General features: G+C 35.8%; 2 protein-coding genes across 4 annotated transcripts in view; one reads left to right on the forward strand and one right to left on the reverse strand.

Moving 5' to 3' along the window:
• Window positions 1-671: 671 nt before the first annotated feature.
• LOC110372450 (protein DDI1 homolog 2) lies at window positions 672-12,057 on the reverse strand. Of its 3 annotated transcripts, XM_064036586.1 has the most exons (11): window positions 11,847-12,055; window positions 11,520-11,735; window positions 11,056-11,262; window positions 10,348-10,414; window positions 10,114-10,272; window positions 9,152-9,250; window positions 4,899-5,061; window positions 4,056-4,245; window positions 2,907-2,990; window positions 2,319-2,413; window positions 672-1,777 (listed from the first exon to the last, which is right to left on the reverse strand). In XM_064036586.1, exons 2-11 carry the CDS (start codon window positions 11,563-11,565, stop codon window positions 1,697-1,699), a joined length of 1,191 nt encoding a protein of 396 aa, XP_063892656.1. In that variant the 5' UTR covers window positions 11,566-11,735; window positions 11,847-12,055; the 3' UTR covers window positions 672-1,696. The 3 variants fall into 3 exon arrangements, with proteins under 3 accessions (XP_063892656.1, XP_021184857.1, XP_021184858.1); XM_021329182.3 differs by having other exon boundaries at window positions 11,520-12,057; XM_021329183.3 differs by lacking the exon at window positions 10,348-10,414 and having other exon boundaries at window positions 10,114-10,243; window positions 11,520-12,056.
• A 238-nt stretch (window positions 12,058-12,295) lies between these two features.
• LOC135116618 (transmembrane protein 198-like) overlaps window positions 12,296-22,358 on the forward strand; it is a 28,995-nt gene continuing 18,932 nt past the window's right edge. Inside the window, exons 1-4 of the mRNA XM_064036591.1 lie at window positions 12,296-12,549; window positions 15,208-15,443; window positions 16,644-16,754; window positions 17,308-17,459. Of these exons, the coding sequence (XP_063892661.1) occupies window positions 15,263-15,443; window positions 16,644-16,754; window positions 17,308-17,459 (444 nt within the window). The 5' untranslated portion in view covers window positions 12,296-12,549; window positions 15,208-15,262. The remainder of the gene's footprint in view (window positions 12,550-15,207; window positions 15,444-16,643; window positions 16,755-17,307; window positions 17,460-22,358) is intronic.

A 22,358-nucleotide genomic window follows, 5' to 3' on the forward strand; every position in this document is an offset into this window, starting at 1 on the left:
TTTTATTTCGCCCTATTTTCGCATAATTTTAAACCTCAAGTGTTCAAACTCATGAGGCTCTAAAGCTAAGCTATTGCATGCGATACGTCCGTTGCCTACGATACCGACAAGTGGACGCTTAGCTAAGTCTAAACATACGGACCACATTTCAAGTAATCTAACAGAAAATTGCAGTTCAAATGCAGTTGACACGACTGCGCACCAGATATGCAGTCCGGTTACAGTTCAATTGCAGTCGGCGTGCAATCGTGTGAACTTTCATCCACGGTTGGGCTATTTATATTGGTAAAAACCGTTCAGTAGTTTTTGAGTGTGGCTCATATAGGTAGACACGGCAGAGATCCTCTCGTATAAGCACTGTAGTGAATATATACGTACTAAATCTTTTACAAACCGTGAGTTTGCAAGGATCCAATGTTGAAGGGCTGAATCGAACTTAGTGGTAATCTATACTAATATTATAAAGAAGAAAACTTTGTTTATTTGTTTGGTTGTAATGAATAGGCTCAAAAACTACTGGACAGTTTTTTTTTAATTCTTTCACCATTCGAAAGCTACATTATCCACGAGTAACATAGGCTATATTTTATCCCGGTACGGGCAGTAGTTACCACGGGACGCGGGTGAAACCGCGGGAAAACGGCTAGTTAGAAATATTAATAAAACGACACTTGATTACGTAAACTATGTTTTATTTCAATCATTTTAATGATGAAAACATACAAAAATCAACTTAAACTAGGTAAAAAACCTATCTCGTACAAAAGTGAAGTTTTTTTTTTGATAAATTTAAATACCTTTAAACCATTGGTTACCCAGTACAAAAGCAATTTACATCTGCTAGAAACCAAATGTAAAACGGATAAGAAAACGAAAAAAGGAAAATAAGAAAGTAAGAAACTAAAGTATTTTACATAAATAGCCAAAGCTAATTCCTGGAGTAGTAAACTTATGTCTTACACATTATGCTTCTACGTATTATTATAAGTTAAATATTAATTCGGTGACAGTAAAACTATTTATGTAAAATTTCAAATATATAGTCATGTGGCAGATCGGTTATTACGAAGATAGATTTCATAAGTCATTGTAAACGAGTATATTTCACCAGTTACACGATCTTTGCCAAAATTACTTACGATTATATGTAATGCATAAATAACGCTTGATAGCGGCCTTAGCACTAATCCAAGTTCGGCAACTTGCAAAATACATAGGAAGATCCACTTAATCCAAGTCAGAGACATTACCTTAATTAATATTAGAACACCTAATACATGGCGGTGATAACTAGCATTGAAAAAGTCGTATAATCATTAGTTTCCATTAAATGACACCAGAGTAAAGTATATCGGAGCGAATCCATGATGCTTGCAATAAAACGGAACAAGAATCACCCAATACTACCAGGCCAGGTCAGTTTCAAACAAATGCACAACTCATCAAAAAAACATAAAATAAAAACAACAGTAAAGAAAAATCTGTAAATAAACTTTAAATCCTCAGTAAAAAAAAGCGACTTCGATTTTGAATTTTCCATAAAAGTAAAGAAAAAAATAAAACAAAATATACATTTTTTTGGAACGATCGAAAACAAAATACATAACCATTATGTTTTATGTTGACTACAGTAAAGGTTTATATTAAATTCATGGTATATTATATTAAGTCGTTAATATAGTCGACAGTCTGATGCTCAAAACTTGAGGGATTTGGCGAAAAGGGCCACAGTCGCTTGAGTCTTATCGCCGTTGAAGCGCCGAAGCTCCACAATGGCCTGGAATCAGAAAGGTTCTATTCAGTCACTATAATTTATACTTTTATTTAGTTATTAGGGTAATTACATATTTCGGATTTCCTACAACTTCTCTATGTAAAGCATAGGCTATATACTATCTAATATAATGACGAGAAAGCATTTTTTGATATATGGTTGGCTCGGAAACAACTGATTGGATTTTAAATATTTAACTCCCGGTCCTATCTGTCATTTAACATCCATGGCAGTGGTTAGGAAGTCAGAAGCCAGTAAGTCTGACACCAGTATTACCAAGGGGTACTACTGGGTTGCCCTGGTAACTGGGTTCAGGATGTCAGATAGGGCAATTGGTCTTTGTAAAACACTGGTACTCAGCTGCATCCGGTTAGACTGGAAGCCGACCCAAACATGGTTGGGAAAAAGGCTTGGAAATGAGGATGATGATGTTAATGGTGCTACTCACTATAAAATGTATTGGCCAGTTAACTTGTTTTGTTTGTTTAATTTTGTCACGGATTACCTTATTAAGATAAAAACAATTAAATAAGTATTAACGTACCTGTTCCCTGGTGAAGCCCAGGGACATTATTTCCTCCACCTCCGGCTCACCGAAGTTGTCATTCGGCATGATAGTCTGGCTAGGATCACCCAGAACTGAAAACAGAAAACATATGCATTAAGCATTTTATATAGAGAAACTATAATTATTTTAGAGGCTGAACACAGACTTTGATAAACATTCATCTATATTGTAATGTTCATTGTGTAAAGGGACCTTTCTTGTGCGCCGCTTGTTCCCAGCAAAAACAAATAGCAAGCAGTGAAGAATGATCGTTTTAGGGTCTATTTTATTTGTTTGTTTAACTTTATGAACTTAATGCCACTGGCATTCTCTCCAGGCAACATTAGGTCGATGCAGAGATCAAAATGAAAAACCGTTTATTCCAACTAGGCTGCAAATCAGCACTTTTTGTACGTCAGGAATTTACCAAAGACTGTCACCAAAACGTCACCACTTCCTATGTGTTTTTACTGGGAAGAAGAGGCGTAACAAACTCCCCAGATGACATGAAAGGTTCAGTTTTGATGTTCAAAAAGTGCTGTTTTTGCACAAGTATGTAAATAAATAATTTAATAATCAACTTACCCATTCGCTGGTTATTGATCTGCATGGGCACCGGGGCCGACTGGCCACTAGTAGTGGGCCGAAGACCCAGGAGTCCACCAGCCTCTGTGTAACGTACAATATGTTATTACATGTAGCATTTAATATACATATACATAAATTAAATACATACACAATACATTAAAAGACAATAGGTTAGGCCCATGTTCACTAATAATATAAACGGAAATTTTCCTGAAACAACACTGTACTGCATGAATTTTGTCGTTCAAGAAAACGATTGTTTTAAGAAAAACGGGCGTTTATGTTATCAGTGAAATTGGGCCTAAAAATTACACTAATACAGTGAAGTGATGTTTCTGTATAATTAGTTTACGCATACCGTTTACTATGAATACACTCGACCCTACTCTAACTTACACAATGATTCAAGTAAGATTTTACAAATACAATATCTAATAATAACAACTTGTTACTGAAAGGGCTTCTGACATTTTCCAGTAAGTTAAGTCGAGTAAGTTAAATTTTGACGAACACGAACATTCACAGAAGCCGCGAGTTATTTAATTTCTATTATTACAAGAACATTCATAGAAGTTAAAAGAAAGGTGTTCAATTCGCATAATGGCATTTAAATTATTTAAAAGCTACAAAACAAAGAAAACATGAAACACAAATTGTATTTGATTGCAAAAGAAAGAAAGCATTCACCGTAAGGCCCGAATAATTTATAGGTCAAGAAAGTAACGTTTTAGAAACATATCAGTACAATGTCACAAACCCATTCTTTCGTGCATATTTACTCGAAAAAGTGCAGTCAATGAAATCAAGAAAAATAATTAAAAATCAAGCAAACATACCGAAACAACTTGACGCGTCCGTAGTACTAAAAAAATCTTCAGAAAATATGAGTTTTTATTACAAATCAGTTGGATAAAGTCCCCTTTTCATAGTTTCTCAACGTTCGTTCCCATTCACTGACCCGACTTTCCCGACAAAAATGCGCGCGTATAACAACCTACCGCATGCAATCAACAACAGAAACAAAACACATTAGTTTTACGATTTTTATTGTTTTTAGAAAATAAAACGTTACTATTTTTTACGGTGCAAAAAAAGACATCGGCACAATTTGATTTGGTACGTTTTATTTGTTTTTTGGTCGCCCACCTTGTTTGGACTTCTCCATGGCTTCCTTGACCTGTCGTTCCTCGTGGTCTCGCATGGACTGGTTGACGATCTCGTCCTCGGAGTAGCCCGAGAGCCGGGCGCACTCGGGCAACTCGGACTCGGGCAGAAATGGGGTCTCGGTACCGGTCGTGCCGATACGGAGCACGTTGCGTTTTAAGTCAATGTTGCACTGTGTACAAAGGTCCAAGTTAAGAATTTTGTCATATTTGAGACTAAGAAATCATTGGAGGAACGTTTATTATGCACATACATATGTATAATAAAACATCAAAGTATATTAAAAAAATCTGAAACAGTCTCACCGATTAGATGCCTAGAACTGGTAGGCGGTTGATATGAATAAAAAATATTTTACTTACTTGGAATTTATTCATTTGGAAAAATAGTTAACATCCTTCAAAACCTTTATACTAGCTGTTCCCCGAGGTTTTTGTCCTTTGTCTGGCTCAAAAAGATTATCTGCTTAATTTTATCTTAAATCTATTCAATGAACACTAGACCGACAGAATTACTTAGTAAGGTTTATATATCTAAGTCTATAATATACATAATTTTGAAGACTATTTGCAACACACAGTTAAATATTTTTTAATAGTGTGATAACCAGTCTTACCAAGGGGTTCTGGGTTGCCCGGGTAACTGGGTTGAGGAGGTCAGATAGGACAGTCGCTCCTGGTAAAACACTGGTACTCAGCTGCATCTTATTAGACTGGAAGCCGACCCCAACATAGTTGTGAAAAGGCTTGGCAGATGATTCACCAAGAATCTAAGTACACATAATCATGTATATTGCCTGATGATTATTAATTAGTTTGTTATTACCTGATGTCGTTTGAGCATGTCCAAACCGAGGAGCATATCCATCGGCTGTTCCTCGAGCACGGAGAACGATGTGGTGAGGAAGTCCTTCTCGATCCTCATCTGCACCATGTGGATACGGCCGATGATCCTCTGCACACCGACCCCTTTGGCTATACCTGCCCATCTGATGAAGAAGGGAAATCAGATATCAGAGATATGTAATATTTTTGTTTAATTTGTAGCGCGAAGCATCAGCTCGTTGTAGGCAGATATAATTATTTTTCCTCTCCAAAATATAGAGGAAGTAAGTAGACAAATACACTTATAAACGCACATTTTCTTAAATATTTAAATTACTTAACAAGTACACACTTAACAAATACATTTTCTATTATTTAATATGCATAAGTAAATCGAATTTACATGAGCTTAGATAGATGTATTTTTTTATACCGTTTACACACACACCGAAACCACGCGAGCGACACCACAACGTAAACGTAGTATTGTAAACGAATAACGCATGCACAAATTGACCTGCCTTACAATTAACTGCAATAAAAACGTCAGACACACTCACTGAGCACAGAAACTTATACTATGCGTACCACACGCTATCACAGATTCGAATACTGCGAATATATTGAGTGGGAAAACTACTACTTTACCGTCAGTTGACGGAAGATAGATTAAAATAATTAAAGCTGTTTTAAATCTATTGGTATTTTTTAGTGCTTATCTTGATAACAGAGAAAGAGTTGACGGTAGGTTTATAGTAATATAATGAACAGGAAACATTTTTTGTTTGCTTCTTTGTACCCAAAGGCTCAGAAAGCTATTTCAGTGCGGGAAATCTTCACTCTTCCGAGCAAGATAGGCTATATTTTTAATGTCCTTCTGGCAGTCTTTCGACGGCTTTCTCGAAGATCAGCCATTTTCTAACTGCTGGCAAATACCCATAGACTATCTTCCCTCTTCCCCCTAGGCACGGTGGACTGGTGTTCCTGACTCTTGCCGGCTAAAAATCTACCTGTTGTTGCCCTTAATTACCTTTCCTCAGCCATCGGCACAGGACATATTATAGTGTAGTTTACGCCCATACACGGATGTTATCTCAATTCATTCGTATATAGTTTAGTCTTTTTTATAAGAAAAAGAAACTATAAATAGATTTATCTCAATATTTTAGCCTTCGATAAAATTAAGCATAGATTGTCAATTCAGATACTTATGTGCACATATACAAGGCTCACACTGTATTATTATTACTTCGACGAGTATTCACTCTTATAGACTGCGGGCCCGGCAATTCGACACGACCAGAGACAATTTGCCCATTTACGTGGTCTACCCTCACCTAAAAGGTAAGGGTGTTTTGGAAAGTTAGTGGTTATCCACTAACTTTCAAGTTCCGGGCTGCTTCATTAATTTCTTAAAAATCCATAAAGCGATTTGGTCTGACTCGGGGATCGAACCCAGGGCACACCCAAGCTGTCGGACTAACCACTTAACTAGCTGACTACTATGGAAACAATGATCTTCAAAAGGTATTTTTTGACTAAAATAAACACATGGAGTGTTTATTATACTTAGTCAAAAAAATACGATTGTATAAGTTGTGTTAAGTGTTATGTTTTCGACTTTATTTGGAAACACTTGTTTACTTTGGGGCTAAATAAAAATACTCCATAAAATTTTCCTGTAGGAAGCATGGAAAAAAATACAAATCAATAACAACAACAACATAATAATCCTCTAAACAAACATGTTTTTCACAAGAAACAGATTTCTTGTGAAACTGAATACGGCGTCTCTAAATAGATTCTCAACAATACCTGTGTTGAAATCATGAGGGTGGCTTATTAAGTCCGTATAAGTGAACTCTAAGGCTGATGCTACATTAGACCTGCGAGAAATATCGTGTAATATGGCTACCCCAACAAAGAATATTACTAGCGATTTAATATATTTTACTTTCAAATTAGTCTGGATTTTATCCAAAGAGCTGAAGCCTGTACACTATAAACTGGTGCCCAAGACTTAGGCTAGTTTGGGGCCAATTGCACAACACAAATTCGTGTACAAAGTTTTGGAAAATATACTATTTTGACGTTTCTTTCTTTTGAGCTTTGATTCCTTTATGCGAGAAGGAGGAACAGCATTACCGTCATCAGTTACATCAACATATTGACAAAATTAAAGCGTATATACGTCGGATTTTCTTTTACGATGTTTTCATAGCATGTCCATCGCTTTAGTAGCATCGCAAATGTCTGCCTACTGTAGCCTCAGCCTTATATTGAGTAGTAAACAAAAGAACACCGGTGGGTGTTAAAACTGATATTAACGATGCTCCTACAAAAGTATTAATAAGCCAATATACGTAGGATTAAAGTCATAACAACATTTTGAGTTCAATGCACGGACAAATTATTTGCAGTATATTATGATATGAAATTTTGGTAAACAATCTCTGGCAAGGATAAAGAAAGGTTACCAGAAGATAAACGTATATTATTTCTACGGAAATTGTAAATACCAAAATTAGTTTAATTTGTTACCTTTCCACGGCTGAAACTGTTTTTTGGAGATAGGTACTTATTAGACTGAGATAAGCTAGTTGAGTACATATTTATTATAGTTGAGTATGTAGCTGAGTTTTTATCAGGTGTATGAAATAGAGTTCCCTTGAGAGGCGACTACTACCAAATAAATATATGCTTTTTACTACATAAAAGCTTCGCAAAAATTATACACCCAATTATAAAGCCGAAAATAATTCAGAGTATCTAGTCGTACTCCTATAAATTTTTCCATGGGGGACGTAGAAACAGGGTTATTTTTATCGTGGTAGGTATGTATTATTTTTTTCCCCCTGGTACGGAGAAAGGGGAAATTCGGGGAAAGTAAATGTTTCTAATTATATTTTTATGGGTTTTCTTTTTAATTGAATTCTTTTATATGAATACAAACCCACAAAATTATTCCCGAACCCCATCAGGCCATTTCGAAATATTGTAATATCGATCACAAAATCGTTTGGATACACAATTTTGAGATAACGGTCTAACAAACTGTTGCTTGTTTGTAGAATCTACAAATATAATACTATTGTTGAATAAAACATTTCAAATGTATTGAAATTCTAATTTGGTTGGTAACTCCACGCTAGGCCACAAGTTATTCGTTCAAATATCTTTAACGCGAAAGTGGCTCTGCCTAAAGACAAATCAAAAAGTTTTTATTTCAAATGGATCATACTTATAGGTTATTGCCATAAAAAATCAGCCGCTAGTTGCACTGTTCCAAAAACGTTAACCCCATGGAGATAATTATGAAGAATCTATGGATACTCTTTCATTGATACTCTTTTCAATAATAATATTGTTCCCCTCTGTCTACTTCGCTTTCAAGGTAACTTTTTTATGTGATACGGGGGAAATAAGCAACTGGATCCTCACGGTCTTGATGGAAAATGATTAAGTATTCTCTATTGGACACCATGCAACAAAGGTGTGCAAGGGCGTGGCCGGGCGGCATCGATATTTTGGAATACATGGGAAATTTACCGACGGGAGTTGGAATATGTAATGGGAAAGCAAGGGGTTTTAGGATGGGATAGATTGGGTGTCCTGGTTGGGTACCCTCAATTTGTTAACAAAATATAGAAACAAAATCACTTCACGTCAGTGGTATGTAAGGCGTGGTCCCCCGGCTAAAATTTAGTTTAACTTGAATCTAAACGTGTAAATTTTCCATTAAAGACATAAATACTACAGTAAAACTGCGAAAATTAGATAATTTTGATCAAATACGCATGAAGATAAAGTTTGCAGCCGCATCATAAATCGTGGTACATCGTTAAAGTGAAGCGAGCTTGCACTCGCCTGATTGAATATATTGCTTTGACATTTGATTTATTACAATGCCATCAATCAGTCTGCTATCGAATAATGATGTTTCAATTGAAAAACACGCAGAGCTCAAATGTTACATTAACTAAGCAAGAAAATTCATCAAATTCACACATTTTGCAGACATCTATTAATACTTATCATTTACTGTTCATCAAATCAAACATTTCTTTCTGCGCAATTAGTACCAATGCAATGCAATTATGATTTTCGCCTTGCTAGACACACGATCGCTATGAAATGATGCTACAAATCTACAATAATAAGTATTATTTTAACGCTCAATCCTTCTCCGTGTGAGAGGAAGCCTGTGCCCAGCAGTGGGACGATAAAATAAGAGTATTATTTTAGATTACATACCTAGTATCCACCAGTCGCATAATGTTGCATCGCTCGGCGCAGGCTGCTGACATGATCGTGGTCTGAGCGCCGGAATCGATGAATGCCTTAACTGGGAATCTGGAACAAAGTTACAGTGCTTGTAAATGATTATCACTGGGACACAATGGGAATGGGCAGGTTTTTTTACCACTGCGACTTCTAATAACATTGGTACTGGAGTGTTTGTTCTGACATTTCATTCTAACAGTAAAACATAGTGGTGAAGGGTGACGCCCATTTTAAGTAAAGGTTTTAGATTCCCATCAATGGGAATGGAGAATTTTGGGGTCAAAGTGTCTTTCTAAGAACGAAAATTGTAAGGAAAGTACTGTTTTAATAGTTATTGAAATCATCAGAACATAAGCGTAATTGATTACTTAATACGTAATCAAAAAGGTGAACAAACTATCTCATGCAAATCGATGAATTTAAAAACGGCAGAATTAGGCTGATGTTTATTTAATATTGAAATGTAAATGTAAATTCTAATTAACATTTGAAATGAGGGGGACTGTCATAAAATTGTTTTATTTAGCTACTAAGTAGAAATGTGGACTCTGAAAATAGTCAACAAGTAGTGTAGTCACGCCTTCATAATTTGATGTTTTCATTTGTCAACAGTACAGTGGTTAGACTGGAAGCCGACCCTAACATAGTTGGGAAAAAGGCTCGAAGGATGACGATTTGTCATCGGTAATCGCAAATCTCAGTCAAAGTGTTCTATGTAGATCTCCCATTGGCTGTTCATCTCCAAAACATCACAGTTGCTGATGATGATGTGGTATGCTAAGAAAATTATGACAGCAGCACTATAGGACGATCAGAAACACCAAAACAGCTGGAGAACAACAATAAAGAAGGAAGACCTCACCAGCGAGACTTGGGAATTGAAGACACGACATGAGGAGTAAGGAGAAAGGGGGGTATAAAATAGCACTTACCCATTAACATGACAGTTGATGTACAGCATGACCACCGTGCCGAACGTTTCCGGGTTGTACTCCATGGCCGCCTCCATGTTAGCCTCGATGTTTTTCTGACGGATCTCCTCAGCAATCATTCGCTGCGCTTCTGTATCAAATGGATCTGAATTCATCATCCTGAAATAAGTCTAGCTTTAAGTAAAAGTCCCTATGAAACACCTATCTCAATCAATCCAATCTGAAATTTTTCACCTTATACGCTGTTGCTGGCGTTCCGTTCTAGCTAAGATTTGTTCACGAAGCACAGAAGCAAATGTATCTATGAAAAAGATTTACATTTACAATATTTATTTTTGTTAGGGTTAATTTTGTTATTATTAATAATTACCGGCTGTTAGTTGCGTAGTTTTAACAAATTGCTTTGTTTTACTAAGATCTATTACCAGTTATTATTAATAATTTCTGCATACCCTTTGTTAAACCAATTGGGTGAATTTAGACTAATTGTAGTTTGTGTCATTTTGTGGTCAGAGGTTAAGTCTGTTATGAGTTTACATTGTTATCTATTTAGTCAGTTCCCTTCAGAAGATAATACTACATACTCGGACAGATAGAAAAGAAAGAATAATTGAGTCCATATGCTAGAACTCCACTCAAGCATTACTAAAAAGACTTAACATAGTTTTGACTAATTTGAGAGCAATTGGCTCTATCAAGTGAAGCAAACACCAATGCTTGAATGTTGTTCTGAAATATGACTTTCTTCTGCCTACACTTATTACTATAATTAAAGCTATAAATCAATACTACATTTCTTAATCAAAACAGCAAAATAATATGAAAGCAATAAGAAACTAAAGAACTCAACTAAACAGGTATGCATTGGAAATAAGGAAAAGCACCGGTAATTATTAACATTGACAATAACATTAGCATAATCAAAACAACAGTGGTACGGACCTAAGTTGCCGCTGAGGAGCGCATCGGCTAGTCTTGGGTTGTTCTGCTTGAGCAGAGCAAGCTGGTCCGGGTTGGCTAAAAACATCTCCCTGATGATGCGAGGGTCCTCCTCCACGGGTGGGTTCCTAGCCGCCATTGAGGTGCTTGCTGCGCCCGGAGGGACTCTGATGCCACTGAAGTCTAAGTTAGCTAACCCTGTAGGCAAAGCTACAAGGGAGATAACGTTTTAATTTATTTTACTAAAAAATTAACTCAACCTCTAAAAGATCAAAAAATATGCAGTCAAATTGGCATTAAATGTCATGATTATTTTTTATATGAAGGTGAAATATTTCTCTTTGTTTTCATACTGGCTGCCAGGTATAAAAAAGTCAAAAATACCCTCTGTCATCAGTGACAATAAGCATGACAATGCAATTTTAAATGCACAGTGAAAATACGTAAAGTGCGTTATCAACACGTACCTTGGCTGGAATCAGTCTGGTTGAGGTTGGAGGCTGTCTGCATCATATGCAGAAGCACGATCACGTCTCCATCGCGGACACCGTGCTCTTTCAGAGATTTCTTATCTTCCAGAAGCGGCTTGCCGTTGTAATTCAATATAAAATCTTTCGCAGGGAACCCGGACTCAATCTCACAAAACGCTTTAAAATTTTCCAACTCCAAATCTTCCGAAACGTCTAAAACGAAGATTTCGTCGTTTAGGGTTGTAATCGTGACTTTCATTGTGAAATTAGGATGATGCGGCTACAGCGAATGGGCTGCGTTCACTAAGGTAAGTAAATACGTGCTATTTGATTTACACTCCGGGGATGACTGGCCAATTCATTTTAAATCTTGTTTGACCCCCTTGAGTACACTTTTTTGTGTCCACTTACTAACACAAGCACAAATAAACTCTTGGAACTGTTCCCTGCGATAAATAAAATTACAAAGGCATTCACTAAGGTGGACTCAGCTAGGGATGTGTGTTTTGCTGGCTTCCTCTCTACGCTTTGTGTCTTGATAACGGTCTTTTTATTTTAACACCCATGTTTTCAATTTAATGACACAAATTAATTTTTAATTTCAAATAGGTATGTTTCCGATATTTTTGCAGTTTATATAATTGACATATCTTATTTTTTTTCTTAAATTTTTTAAATATATCGGTTTTCAAATCTATGACATACTTCTTCATGCTCTGTGTCAAATCGGTTTTGAGTATCTGTGGTAGCGGCCATCACTATTTTAAAAAGATTCATTTTGTACATAGTCGAAGAGAAAACTCGGTGGGGAAACCAGTGGAAACGAGTCCTTTGTTAGTTGCAGCTATATTTTCTTTTTACGTAGGTAGTCGCGAGTGCGGACAGTTGGTTTTGCTACCTATTTACATTACTAAAAAAACAATGCGTTTGTTTTAGAAGCGGACATATTCGTGATTCTTGATTAAAAGTTAAAAGTGATCTGGATTTAATAAATTTACAATGTGAAATCGACACATGACGTAGAATGGTAAGATTTTTTGTTACACACTTATTTACTTATATTTCTTGTTGATACATTAACTGGATGCTGGTCAATGGAACTGTATTCTTTGTTCGTTTTTACCTTGTCATAGATTTTTTCTACAGCGAAAGCGTGTTGACGAAACTAAGTGAAGTAGTCGATGTCTGAATAGATCATGTTTTTGTTATTGACTAATTTGGGGCCATTTCTTGCCCTTTGGTGGTGGTTCTAATATGATTCTAATTAAAAAATAAAGTGTTCTATGACGGCTGCAGGGAAATAATCATGATCCAACGTTCTAGCCAGCCAATTCCCCTGAGAGTCTGTCTACTTACGAATTTATCATAAATTTGAGCCTTTTGTAAAAAATAACCATTTCTTTAATTTCGTAATTCATGCATAAATTAGTAATTGACTGAATGCCTAATTAGAATTACTCATAGGTCTTTGCTTTAAAATATTAAACAAATGTTCTTTGAAATATCTCAAAGAACCTACTCATTTATTCATTTCTTTGGTTTCTGAGAAACTGGTATATTTTTAAAGTAAATACTAAGAAAATTCATATCAAAAAATATTTTTGCTATGATTATTCATAGCCAAAAATGTATTCAGAAACAAACAAGAAATATTTAATGTACTATTCATGATTTTCTAAAGTAGTTTTCAGAAGATATGATTATTTACTCCTTACTCAGGTTTCTTAAAGTAGGCATTATAGTATTATAAACTTCTATGTATGTGAAACTCATTTCTCAAACACACACACTCTTGATGTGATAATTAAATCCCACTAAAAATATCTAAGGTCTACTGCTTGATTAACTCCTTTCTATGGATAGCTTAGACTTTCCACTGCATTATTCGAGTCAGGTGCAGTTTCCAAGTAGAAAGAACACCATTACAATATAAAGCACCCAGTAAAAACAACAGTAGCTTCTAATTTTCCTATCAGAAGACTATCTGACTCTCATTTACTGTCACTGTTGGACTGGCTCCCACACTTCTATTTTGCTGTGGCCATCAGGGTCCATAATTGTGACTATCATTTTAAATTTTTAATCTATTGTACATTATGGAATGCAATAAAAGATATGATATGGCAATCTAGGCCTCATTGTAGTTGCAGCAAAAAATCATTCACTGCTAGACAAAGGCCACCCCTAGGCTAGGGGTATCTGTCCATACTCACCGTGCTGAGCGTGGGTGTTGGTGAACACAGAGTGGTGTTTTTCGCTTTGGAGATGTTTCAGGCCTTATTTCTAAAGTATAATGAAAGGATTACAATTTTAAAAAGCATAAATAATATCAAACCATAAAGTTCATAGTCAAAGCATGAATTACTCAAACTTTGGTAAAAAGAGGTTTGATGTTTGTAAGTCAGCTGATGTTCTTAGATAGCTTACAGGTTCGCTTATTACATACATGACAGCACAAACAAAAAAAAATATGTTTTGCCATAATTGTTACAAAAACTGTTATTATATTTTGTAAAGGTGGTCATAATAATTGTTGACCAGATCAAATACAAATACAGCAAGTTATTGGCTAATACAATGAAATAGGATTTGATTTAACATTAAAGTTTTTTTTATATAATGTTTAAAAGGAAAGAGACCTAATGTACAAAATGTATGGTTCACAGTAAAAGGAAAATTGCATAAATGTTGCATCAATTATGCATTCCTTGTTTACTCATAATAATTCTTATCTTCAATATGATGTGTCAGACCTTATGGCCCTTATAAACAATAACTGCTGTAATTTGTTATATTTAAATATAATATAACAGTAATTAAATACAAAATAAACTGTTCTTTTCATAAAGTTTCTCCTCCATAGTATGTCATTTACAGTCCTTTAGTACTCTCAATACCTTGTAAAATGAAATAGTCTCTCAGAAAATTGTATCTCAAATATGTATTTTCCGAGAATACAGGGAACTGGGAGCTCATACTGCAATTCATTAATGCAGTATTTTCATTAATTAAACTGTAATAATGTTGTTGGATATTTCAATTTCCTAACATCATTAAAACACTGTGAGACTTTAAAATAGATATCTCTTAGTTTATAATGAAATTACATTCATTTCCCATAATTGAACCACGGCCAAAGGAGTATGTATCTGTTTTTCTTCAATCTGTTTACAATGCTATTTACTTCTCCACCATTTAAAACAAACAGATCTCAAGGTTCCGAATAATTTTGCAACATACATGAATATAGATCCATTGATTGAAACCAGTGGCTTAAAATTATCAGAATTCAGTTTCTCAAGTACGTATACGCGACTTCGTAACTCGAAAATATTAATGTACCTAGTTCCATACTGATGAAAGAAAATTTCTTGTGGAAACCAGAGTTGATACGAAAGTTATGAATTCGCGTATTCGTCTTGAGCAAGTCTTGTGTGCTGCCCACCAAAATGAAATTTATATTTGCTCAAAGATGTCAGTCTTATGATCTGTGCGAGTGTGTGTAAATGCACATGCACGTTGTCTTTGTATGACTCGGCGACTATAGAGCGTACCTGAGCTCTTTGTATGCACAAAGACAATCAGACAGGTGAGACACACAGGTATAGGTAACCGGTTTTCATCAGATAAAATAGTTTAAAGTAACTACCAATATTCTATCTTAATAATTGCATTTTCTTTTTAGAACTCCATCTCACTCCAGTCAATTAAAAGTATTTAACTATCAGCGAGTTGTAAACATGTCATCAGTGGGACAGCTGGTCCCCCAAGTGACTCGGAGCCCCCCCAACATGACGATCAAGTTCCCCGGCCCCCACGTCGAGGGGTCATTCTGCACATCCATCGATTACAACTATGACCCCATCATCAGCGTGCTCTGCGCTATGTACATCGCGTTCGGGATTGTTTATACACTGTTCGGTGAGTTTGTCATGAATGTATTATAAGTTGCAGTCATCTTGCACAATACCGATGGGAAATAACAGGGTGGACGCATTCTGTCGATCCATACAGCGATAGAAGCCATAGCTTTCAATACCATACAAACTTGTATTGAAATAGCTACTCGGCTTCGGCTCTGCAAATATGCAATTTAAAAGCAAAGTAATTTTTCAATAAAAACATTATTCTGATATAAAAATTCTAAAGAGAGCCAAAGAGATTGATCAGCTCTCAAAGGTTGTACTAAAGATTTGGCTATTGATTTTAAAGTCTTCAGTTTTCGCGAGATTACTCTGTTATTAAATTCCAATATCGTCTCTTAAAATATAAGTAGTTTGTATATTTGCATAGCCATCAGATAAAATAAACCTGTTTCAGTACGTTGTATGTATTATACAACAAATAGGCGAAATTATTCCGCGAACGGCCCGCGGTTTGTTTGCTATCACATTATAACGAAAAAATTTCATCAGAATGATGAATATATTATATTAAATTAATGAGGCTCCAATCGTTTTAGAATTAAGTTTTATTTTGGCTTACAACGTTTTCAGTACAGATTATGCTTACACGCGCTATCTTTGGAACGGAAATGGTCTCTTTAAAAAAGTATTTTATTATTTTTATTTTTAAAATACTGTAAAGTACGGGAGATAAAAAACGATACTAATTAAAACCTCCTCACATTAGTTACGTTCTAAAAACGTTGCAGTACATTGAATGGTGCATGCGTTCGCGCATGTAACTGACATACCGCTGTTATTTATGAGATCAATCTGTGTTAATGGTAGCTCTTTGTTAAATTGAGCATTTTTGTTAATTTGGCTATTGTTATCTAGCACACCGAACAAAAAAAATCTTTAAATGTTGCATTTTTTCGTAGTTTCAAACGGGTATGCAACTTTTAGTTTGGACATAGACAGTTCTTTATTTTAGCTAGTTCTATGAAATGTTTAAGTGTTCCAACTATGATTTGAACTTCATCACTGACCAAAGAAACATATAGGTAACGGTGAAGAGTTTTAGTGGCAGACTTTCGTGAAATATTGACGTTCTAAAAGTGCTGTTTTACAGCTAATTTTGAATAAATGATTTCGAGTTTTTCGAGTTAAAAGAGTAAAACAATATAATTAACAGTTGCACAGTCTATTTTGTTTTAACACTTAGCACGTGTTTCAGGATACCGATGTTTCAAAGCGAGTATGTTTCTGACGGGATTCACGTTCGGATCGGCCATCGTTTATCTAATTTGCCTCCAGGAATACCTGATGCCTCCGTATGGCAATGTTGGTGAGTAATAAGCTTATTAATCGAGGGGATTTAGTTACATTGAAACTGGAGCACAAATTTTCCTGTACCGGGTAATCAATTATTGTTGTTTTGTTCATGAAATATTGATAGCTTTTAGGAGAACTCCTAGTTTCTAGTACATATACATAGTATCGTCAAATTATTTGTGACTTAATAGACAGTGCAAAAGTGCCTGTGAAATAATGGTATTTTGTAATGAAAAATATTTGAATTTAACGCCATGGTGAGGTCACTATCATCTTTTTTCCAAGAAACTATAATACCTACACTTAGGAACTAAGGAAGTTGGGAGGAGTGCACTCTTAGTGGAACTTTTTTCTCTACGATTTTATATGATAGCATGTCATTCACCCATTTTTTCATCCACATGCGTCAATACGAACTAAACAAAGTAACGTGTGGGCTAACAAGCTGACTACCGTTTAAGGTGCAATGCACTAATGCTTTCTATTTTCATAAAATCAATACGCTAAGTAATGAAGAAAATCTATCTATGTCGCTGCCATCAGTTAATGAAGTGTTGTGTGTTTAGGCGTGGCGTTGTGTGCCGGCCTGCTGTTTGGCCTCATCACCATGCTGATACAATACGTCGGCCTCTTCATGACGGGTTTCCATACTGGGGTTCTGCTGGCTATCGCTGGCCTCGCCATCTACGATCATTTCCTGGACTCCCGCCCCGCTACTGTAAGTATTTACATATCTGTCTGTGTGTGTGTGTGTGTTTCTAGAATATTCTGTGCGTGATCATATCGCAGCCATGCTTATTTGGGTCACGATCGCAGTGAATAGCAATGACTTGTATGCGATTGATGGATAACATTGTCTTTTATTTTGTTTGTTGGTTTTACAGTTAGGTTTTACATAATTATCTATTTAGGTTCCTAGACTGCCAAGTCTAATCTTTTTTTGCAATTCATTTCACTCCGTTGGCACCGGGAAAAAGCAACATATCAACGGAGCATTTCATTTATAACGTGTTCATATTTAGTCATAAAATAAACTAAATTACATTTAAATGCATATTTTTTGAAGAATTTTCGTTATTTGTCGTCCTTACACGTCATGGAACCTATTGATTCGGTGTAAATGATTCATTGTTATCTCGCGTCAGTCGCTTGACACACATTTGATTTCGCAAAACTTTGTTCATCCAAAAGAAATATGGCGAGCTGAGTCATACAGGACATTGCTTAAATTATTATAACTAGCAGTTTCCAATGGTTTCACCCGCGGATAAAATGTAGCCTATGTCACCAGGGACTAAAGTAGCTTCCCAACAGTTAGGAATTTTTCAAATTAGTCCAGTATTTTCGATGCCCTTATCTGTACAAACTAACTAACAAATCCTCTTTGAATATTTTAAATACGGAGGAACTTACGCCCGTACCCGGATCAAAAATAATATAGAGAAACAGTGTAAGGTTTTGTTTTTAATCGGTTCAGTAGTTTCAGAGCCTTTATAAACAAACATATCCTCTTTATTATATTAAAATATTTATTGATAATCCTGTTACGTGGTTGATTGAGCGCTTTTTATCGTGCGTGCTCGCATTCGATTCCATATTTGTTTGTACTGCAGACAATGGTAACGGGTTGTTTTGTTTCCGAATACGATGTTTGTTTATTAACGCACCTATTATACCGGAAAATACCCAGTATTTGGTAATCGTCCGTTTTATAACATCATATCCGCGTAGCACCAAAAATGCAAGCAAAAATGGTATGGTGGAGTCATCTATTTGCTTTAAAGATATCGAACTACATGTTATGCGGAAATCGTCTTTGCGGTTAGTGTTATGTTAGCGAAGTCAAGTACGATTCACGATATAATTTCATTTCAAAAGTACTGGGTAAATTATAAAAATATTCTTTGAAAACCTCTGATGCCATCACCCAGTTTGAAAAGAGTCGTAATGCCCTAATATCCTGGCAGACGGACGTATCTGAAAGGAGTGTCGTTAAAAATGTTTGCGAATTTCTTTCAGGTCGCTAAAAGCAATGTCTCGTTCCAGAGCATTTCTTTTTCTGCAGTAATTTACACTTTTAACTTCCTTTGACGTTCCGATGATAAATGGTAGCTACTTCTCCCGGTAGAGTAATTCCACAGGTACGGTCTGACCTGATTTTGTGCTGCAAAAGTGTCCTATGTCCTAGGTACTGGCTTGTCCCGGAAACGTGAACGGTTCCTACGGGAACGCGGGTGCAACAGCGGGGAAAAGCTAGCGATTAAATTAATAGGATGCGTCGGAGCCGTAGTTGCATCTAACAAATGTGACCTCAATTGCATGCTCCGATGTGTTTCACTCTCAGATGGACGGCACACCGCTACGCTCTTCCACTATTTATTTTATACCAGTTACCTATTTTCTGAATACAAACATGACCGAATTTCTTAAGTACTATTGCTTAAATAAATGCTTTGTACGAAAATAAAGAGTATTACGTGTGCCCGTTCGTTTCGGCCGTTGTTACTTTCCCACAAGAAAGTATGTATGTAAATGATAACCTGTTAGGTTAATTGTTTGTTCTAACAATAGGCCCTGAGAAGAAATGCCAATATTTAACTGAATTTAATAGTCGCTAAAAGAAACTTGCCCTTTTTCGCTCTCAATGTCAAGATGTTTTTATCAATAGCTTTATTAAGTTGGCAACATGATTCTCAGGTTTTCTCGACTGGCAACCTTTGAGCAAAAAGTCTGAAAGAATTGAACAGTCTTTTTGTAGGGCATCGCACGTGACCGTTATTTTTGGCGTAGGGTAACACCAAGGTTTACGTGTTTATGACAATGACCTTTTTCTGTCAGTCAATGTAACCATAAAATAAAACCGGGCCAAGTGTGAGCTGGACTCGCGAAAGAAGGGATGCGTACCATTATTCTGCAAGACAAGCAAAAAAAAAATCCTGTTTGCTGTATGAGAGTCCCCTAAAATTTTATTTTATTCTAATTTTCAGTATTCTTTTCTATTAAAATTTCAACTGTTTAACTATCACGGTTCAAGAGATACAGTCTGGTAACAGACAGATGAACAACGAAGTCTTCGTAAAAGGGCCCTGAGTTACACTTTTTGGCACAGTACCCTTAAAAGCACTCTTTTTAAATACATTTAAGGTTTGTTTCGAAACCAGTTTCAGTCGTACAGAATAAGGCAATGTGACTTTATTGTGTCTCCAATTCAATAAGACTTCATTTTACATCGTAATGGATTCTCCAATAGTGAATCCATGATTCAATGTACGTATAAATACGTAATTGCTATAGATTAACATTGCTGCGAATTAACTAATTAGCGAAAGTATTGTAATCGGTATTCATACAATCGAATCGTAATTGTTAAAACAATCGATTAGTTCATGTAGATAGGTGTAATGATCGATTTAGATTTAGTAACTCATTGTAATTTCTTCGAACAAAAGTCAGTTATAGAAATAACAATATATTATGTAGCTGCGAGGAAAAGCTACGATTTATATTTCTAATGATACATACTTAAAATACACAAATATGAATCCATAACCATTTTCCCGCGGTTTCACCCGCGTCCTGTGGGAATTACTGTTAGTGGGGGGAATAAAATATATCCTACGTTACTCGGGAAGAATTGTAGCTTTCTAATGATGAAATAATTTTTGAAATCGGTTTAGTAGATTTGGTGTTTATCAATTACTAGCCGTTTTCCCGCGCTTTCACCCGCGTCCCGTGGGAGCTACTGCCCGCACTGGGACAAAATATAGCCTATATTACTCGCAGATAATATAGCTTTCTAATGGTGAAAGAATATTTAAAATTTAAAATCGGTCCAGTAGTTTTTGAATTTATCCATTACAACCGAACAAAAAAAGTTTTCCTCTTTATAATATTAGTATAGACAAACAAAAATATATTTTGCCCCTTTATAATATTAGTAAAGATTGAATTATTGGAATTTTCTAAAAAATAAAGTAAGAAAATAAACGTTGTAAAGTAAGATGTCAAGGGCTCATAAAATGCAGTCTTCCTTAAGTAAAATGATATAGCCAGTAATTGAGTTGAGAAGATCGGATAGACGGTCACGGAATGAAATAAAAATCCGTTGCAACGAGGCAAGCAAGGTGACCCCGAGTACATGAGAAACTTAGATAATAATGTTATGTTATTACAAGATTGAGAAGATAATCTATTTTAATATTAGGTATATGGCTGAAGATTTTGTTTGTTTATTTGCTTGAACTCGCTCAGTTACAACTAGTCGGATTTGAAAAATACTTTTATTATACATTGTATACAGACAGGGTATAATTATAGGTTGCTAGCTTCCGCCTGCGGTTCGGATCGGGTTTCCAAGAGAATTCTTCAAAAGTCCGGGATAAAAACTATCGTATGTTCTTTCTCAAGGTCAACTCTATCTCTGTACCAAATTTTATTTAAATCAGTGCAGTGGTTTAAACGTGAAAGCGTAACAGACAGTCAGAGTTACTTTCGCATTTATAATATTAGTAGGGATACAGCCCATTTGAGAAAAAAACATGAGAAGCATATTCACTGTACCTGCCCACTTTTCAAAATTGATACCTACGTATGAAAGCTCTTAATGAGCACTTTATTATATTTTATCGCAGCCACCTTGGAATCCAACGCCAGCATGGTGTTTTCCACCATTTAAAATGTTGCCCGTTGTAAAACTAAAATAATATAGTTATGCTTTAAATTATCGAAAACTCCATATTCGCTCTGAGCTTGCACTTTAATGCTATTGGATAAAGTGCTCATTAAGAGCTTTCATATACTTAACGTAGGTTTCATCACTGAGTAATGTTAAAAATTGCTACAAATTGACGCATGGTTCTTTATCGAGGAAATCTATAAGATACTTTTATCCCGGTACTTGCACGGGACGTGGGTGAAACCGGCTGGCAGAAGCTAGGTAGGTAGTCACTACATACTATAAAACAAAGGCGCTTTTTCTATGCATATGTCCCGTTGTCCCTTTGTACGCTTAAATCTCTAAAAATACGCAACCAATTTTCATGCGTTTTTTTTTTTAATAGATACTTAGAGTGATTAAAGAGGGAGGGAGGTTTGTATGTTTAAAAACATACATTAAATAGTGGGGAAATGCTGCTATCCCGTGCAAAGTCGGAGCGGGTCGCTATTACATAAAGGGCAAAATAAAAAATATTCCTTTTTACCCGTAGTTTAAAAGTTTATCTGTCTACCTGAGATCTAGACTAAAAATAGAGTCTTACGCTGGAAAAGAAACGCTGATGAGTCAATAATGGCGTCATTGCTGACTGCTTCTGAGTGATAATCACGACAATTAGTAGGCAGAGGTGAGGGAAAAGATGGTAATCTGTCGACTGTTGAGAGCTGAATCGAATTAGCGACCGATTTCAATAAGCTATCTATGTCTTGCTTTGCTCACTAGAGATAGGAAGACATGTTACGTAAAATGTTCCACCCGTGTCTCTAGGGAATTGCTCGCCGCAATTTGGTGAAAAAATCTAAGTCTATACCAAATATTTAAATTGGTTTAGCGTGAAAGTACGACATACAGACAGTGTTACATTCATATTTATTACTAGCCGTTTTCCCGCGGTTTCACCCG

Source organism: Helicoverpa armigera, chromosome 1 (assembly GCF_030705265.1).
Source record: "Helicoverpa armigera isolate CAAS_96S chromosome 1, ASM3070526v1, whole genome shotgun sequence".
Taxonomy (NCBI): Eukaryota; Metazoa; Arthropoda; class Insecta; order Lepidoptera; family Noctuidae; genus Helicoverpa; species Helicoverpa armigera.

Bases quoted from the DNA above. Each gene is read 5' to 3' on its own strand.
- LOC110372450 (XM_021329182.3), bottom strand. From the start codon at position 11,781: ATGAAAGTCACGATTACAACCCTAAACGACGAAATCTTCGTTTTAGAC. The intron at 10,415-11,055 runs GTCCGTACCACT...TCTTTTTCATAG, and splicing joins GCTCCTCAGCGGCAACTTAG to ATACATTTGCTTCTGTGCTT. The intron at 10,273-10,347 runs GTGAAAAATTTC...GACTTATTTCAG, and splicing joins CGCCAGCAACAGCGTATAAG to GATGATGAATTCAGATCCAT.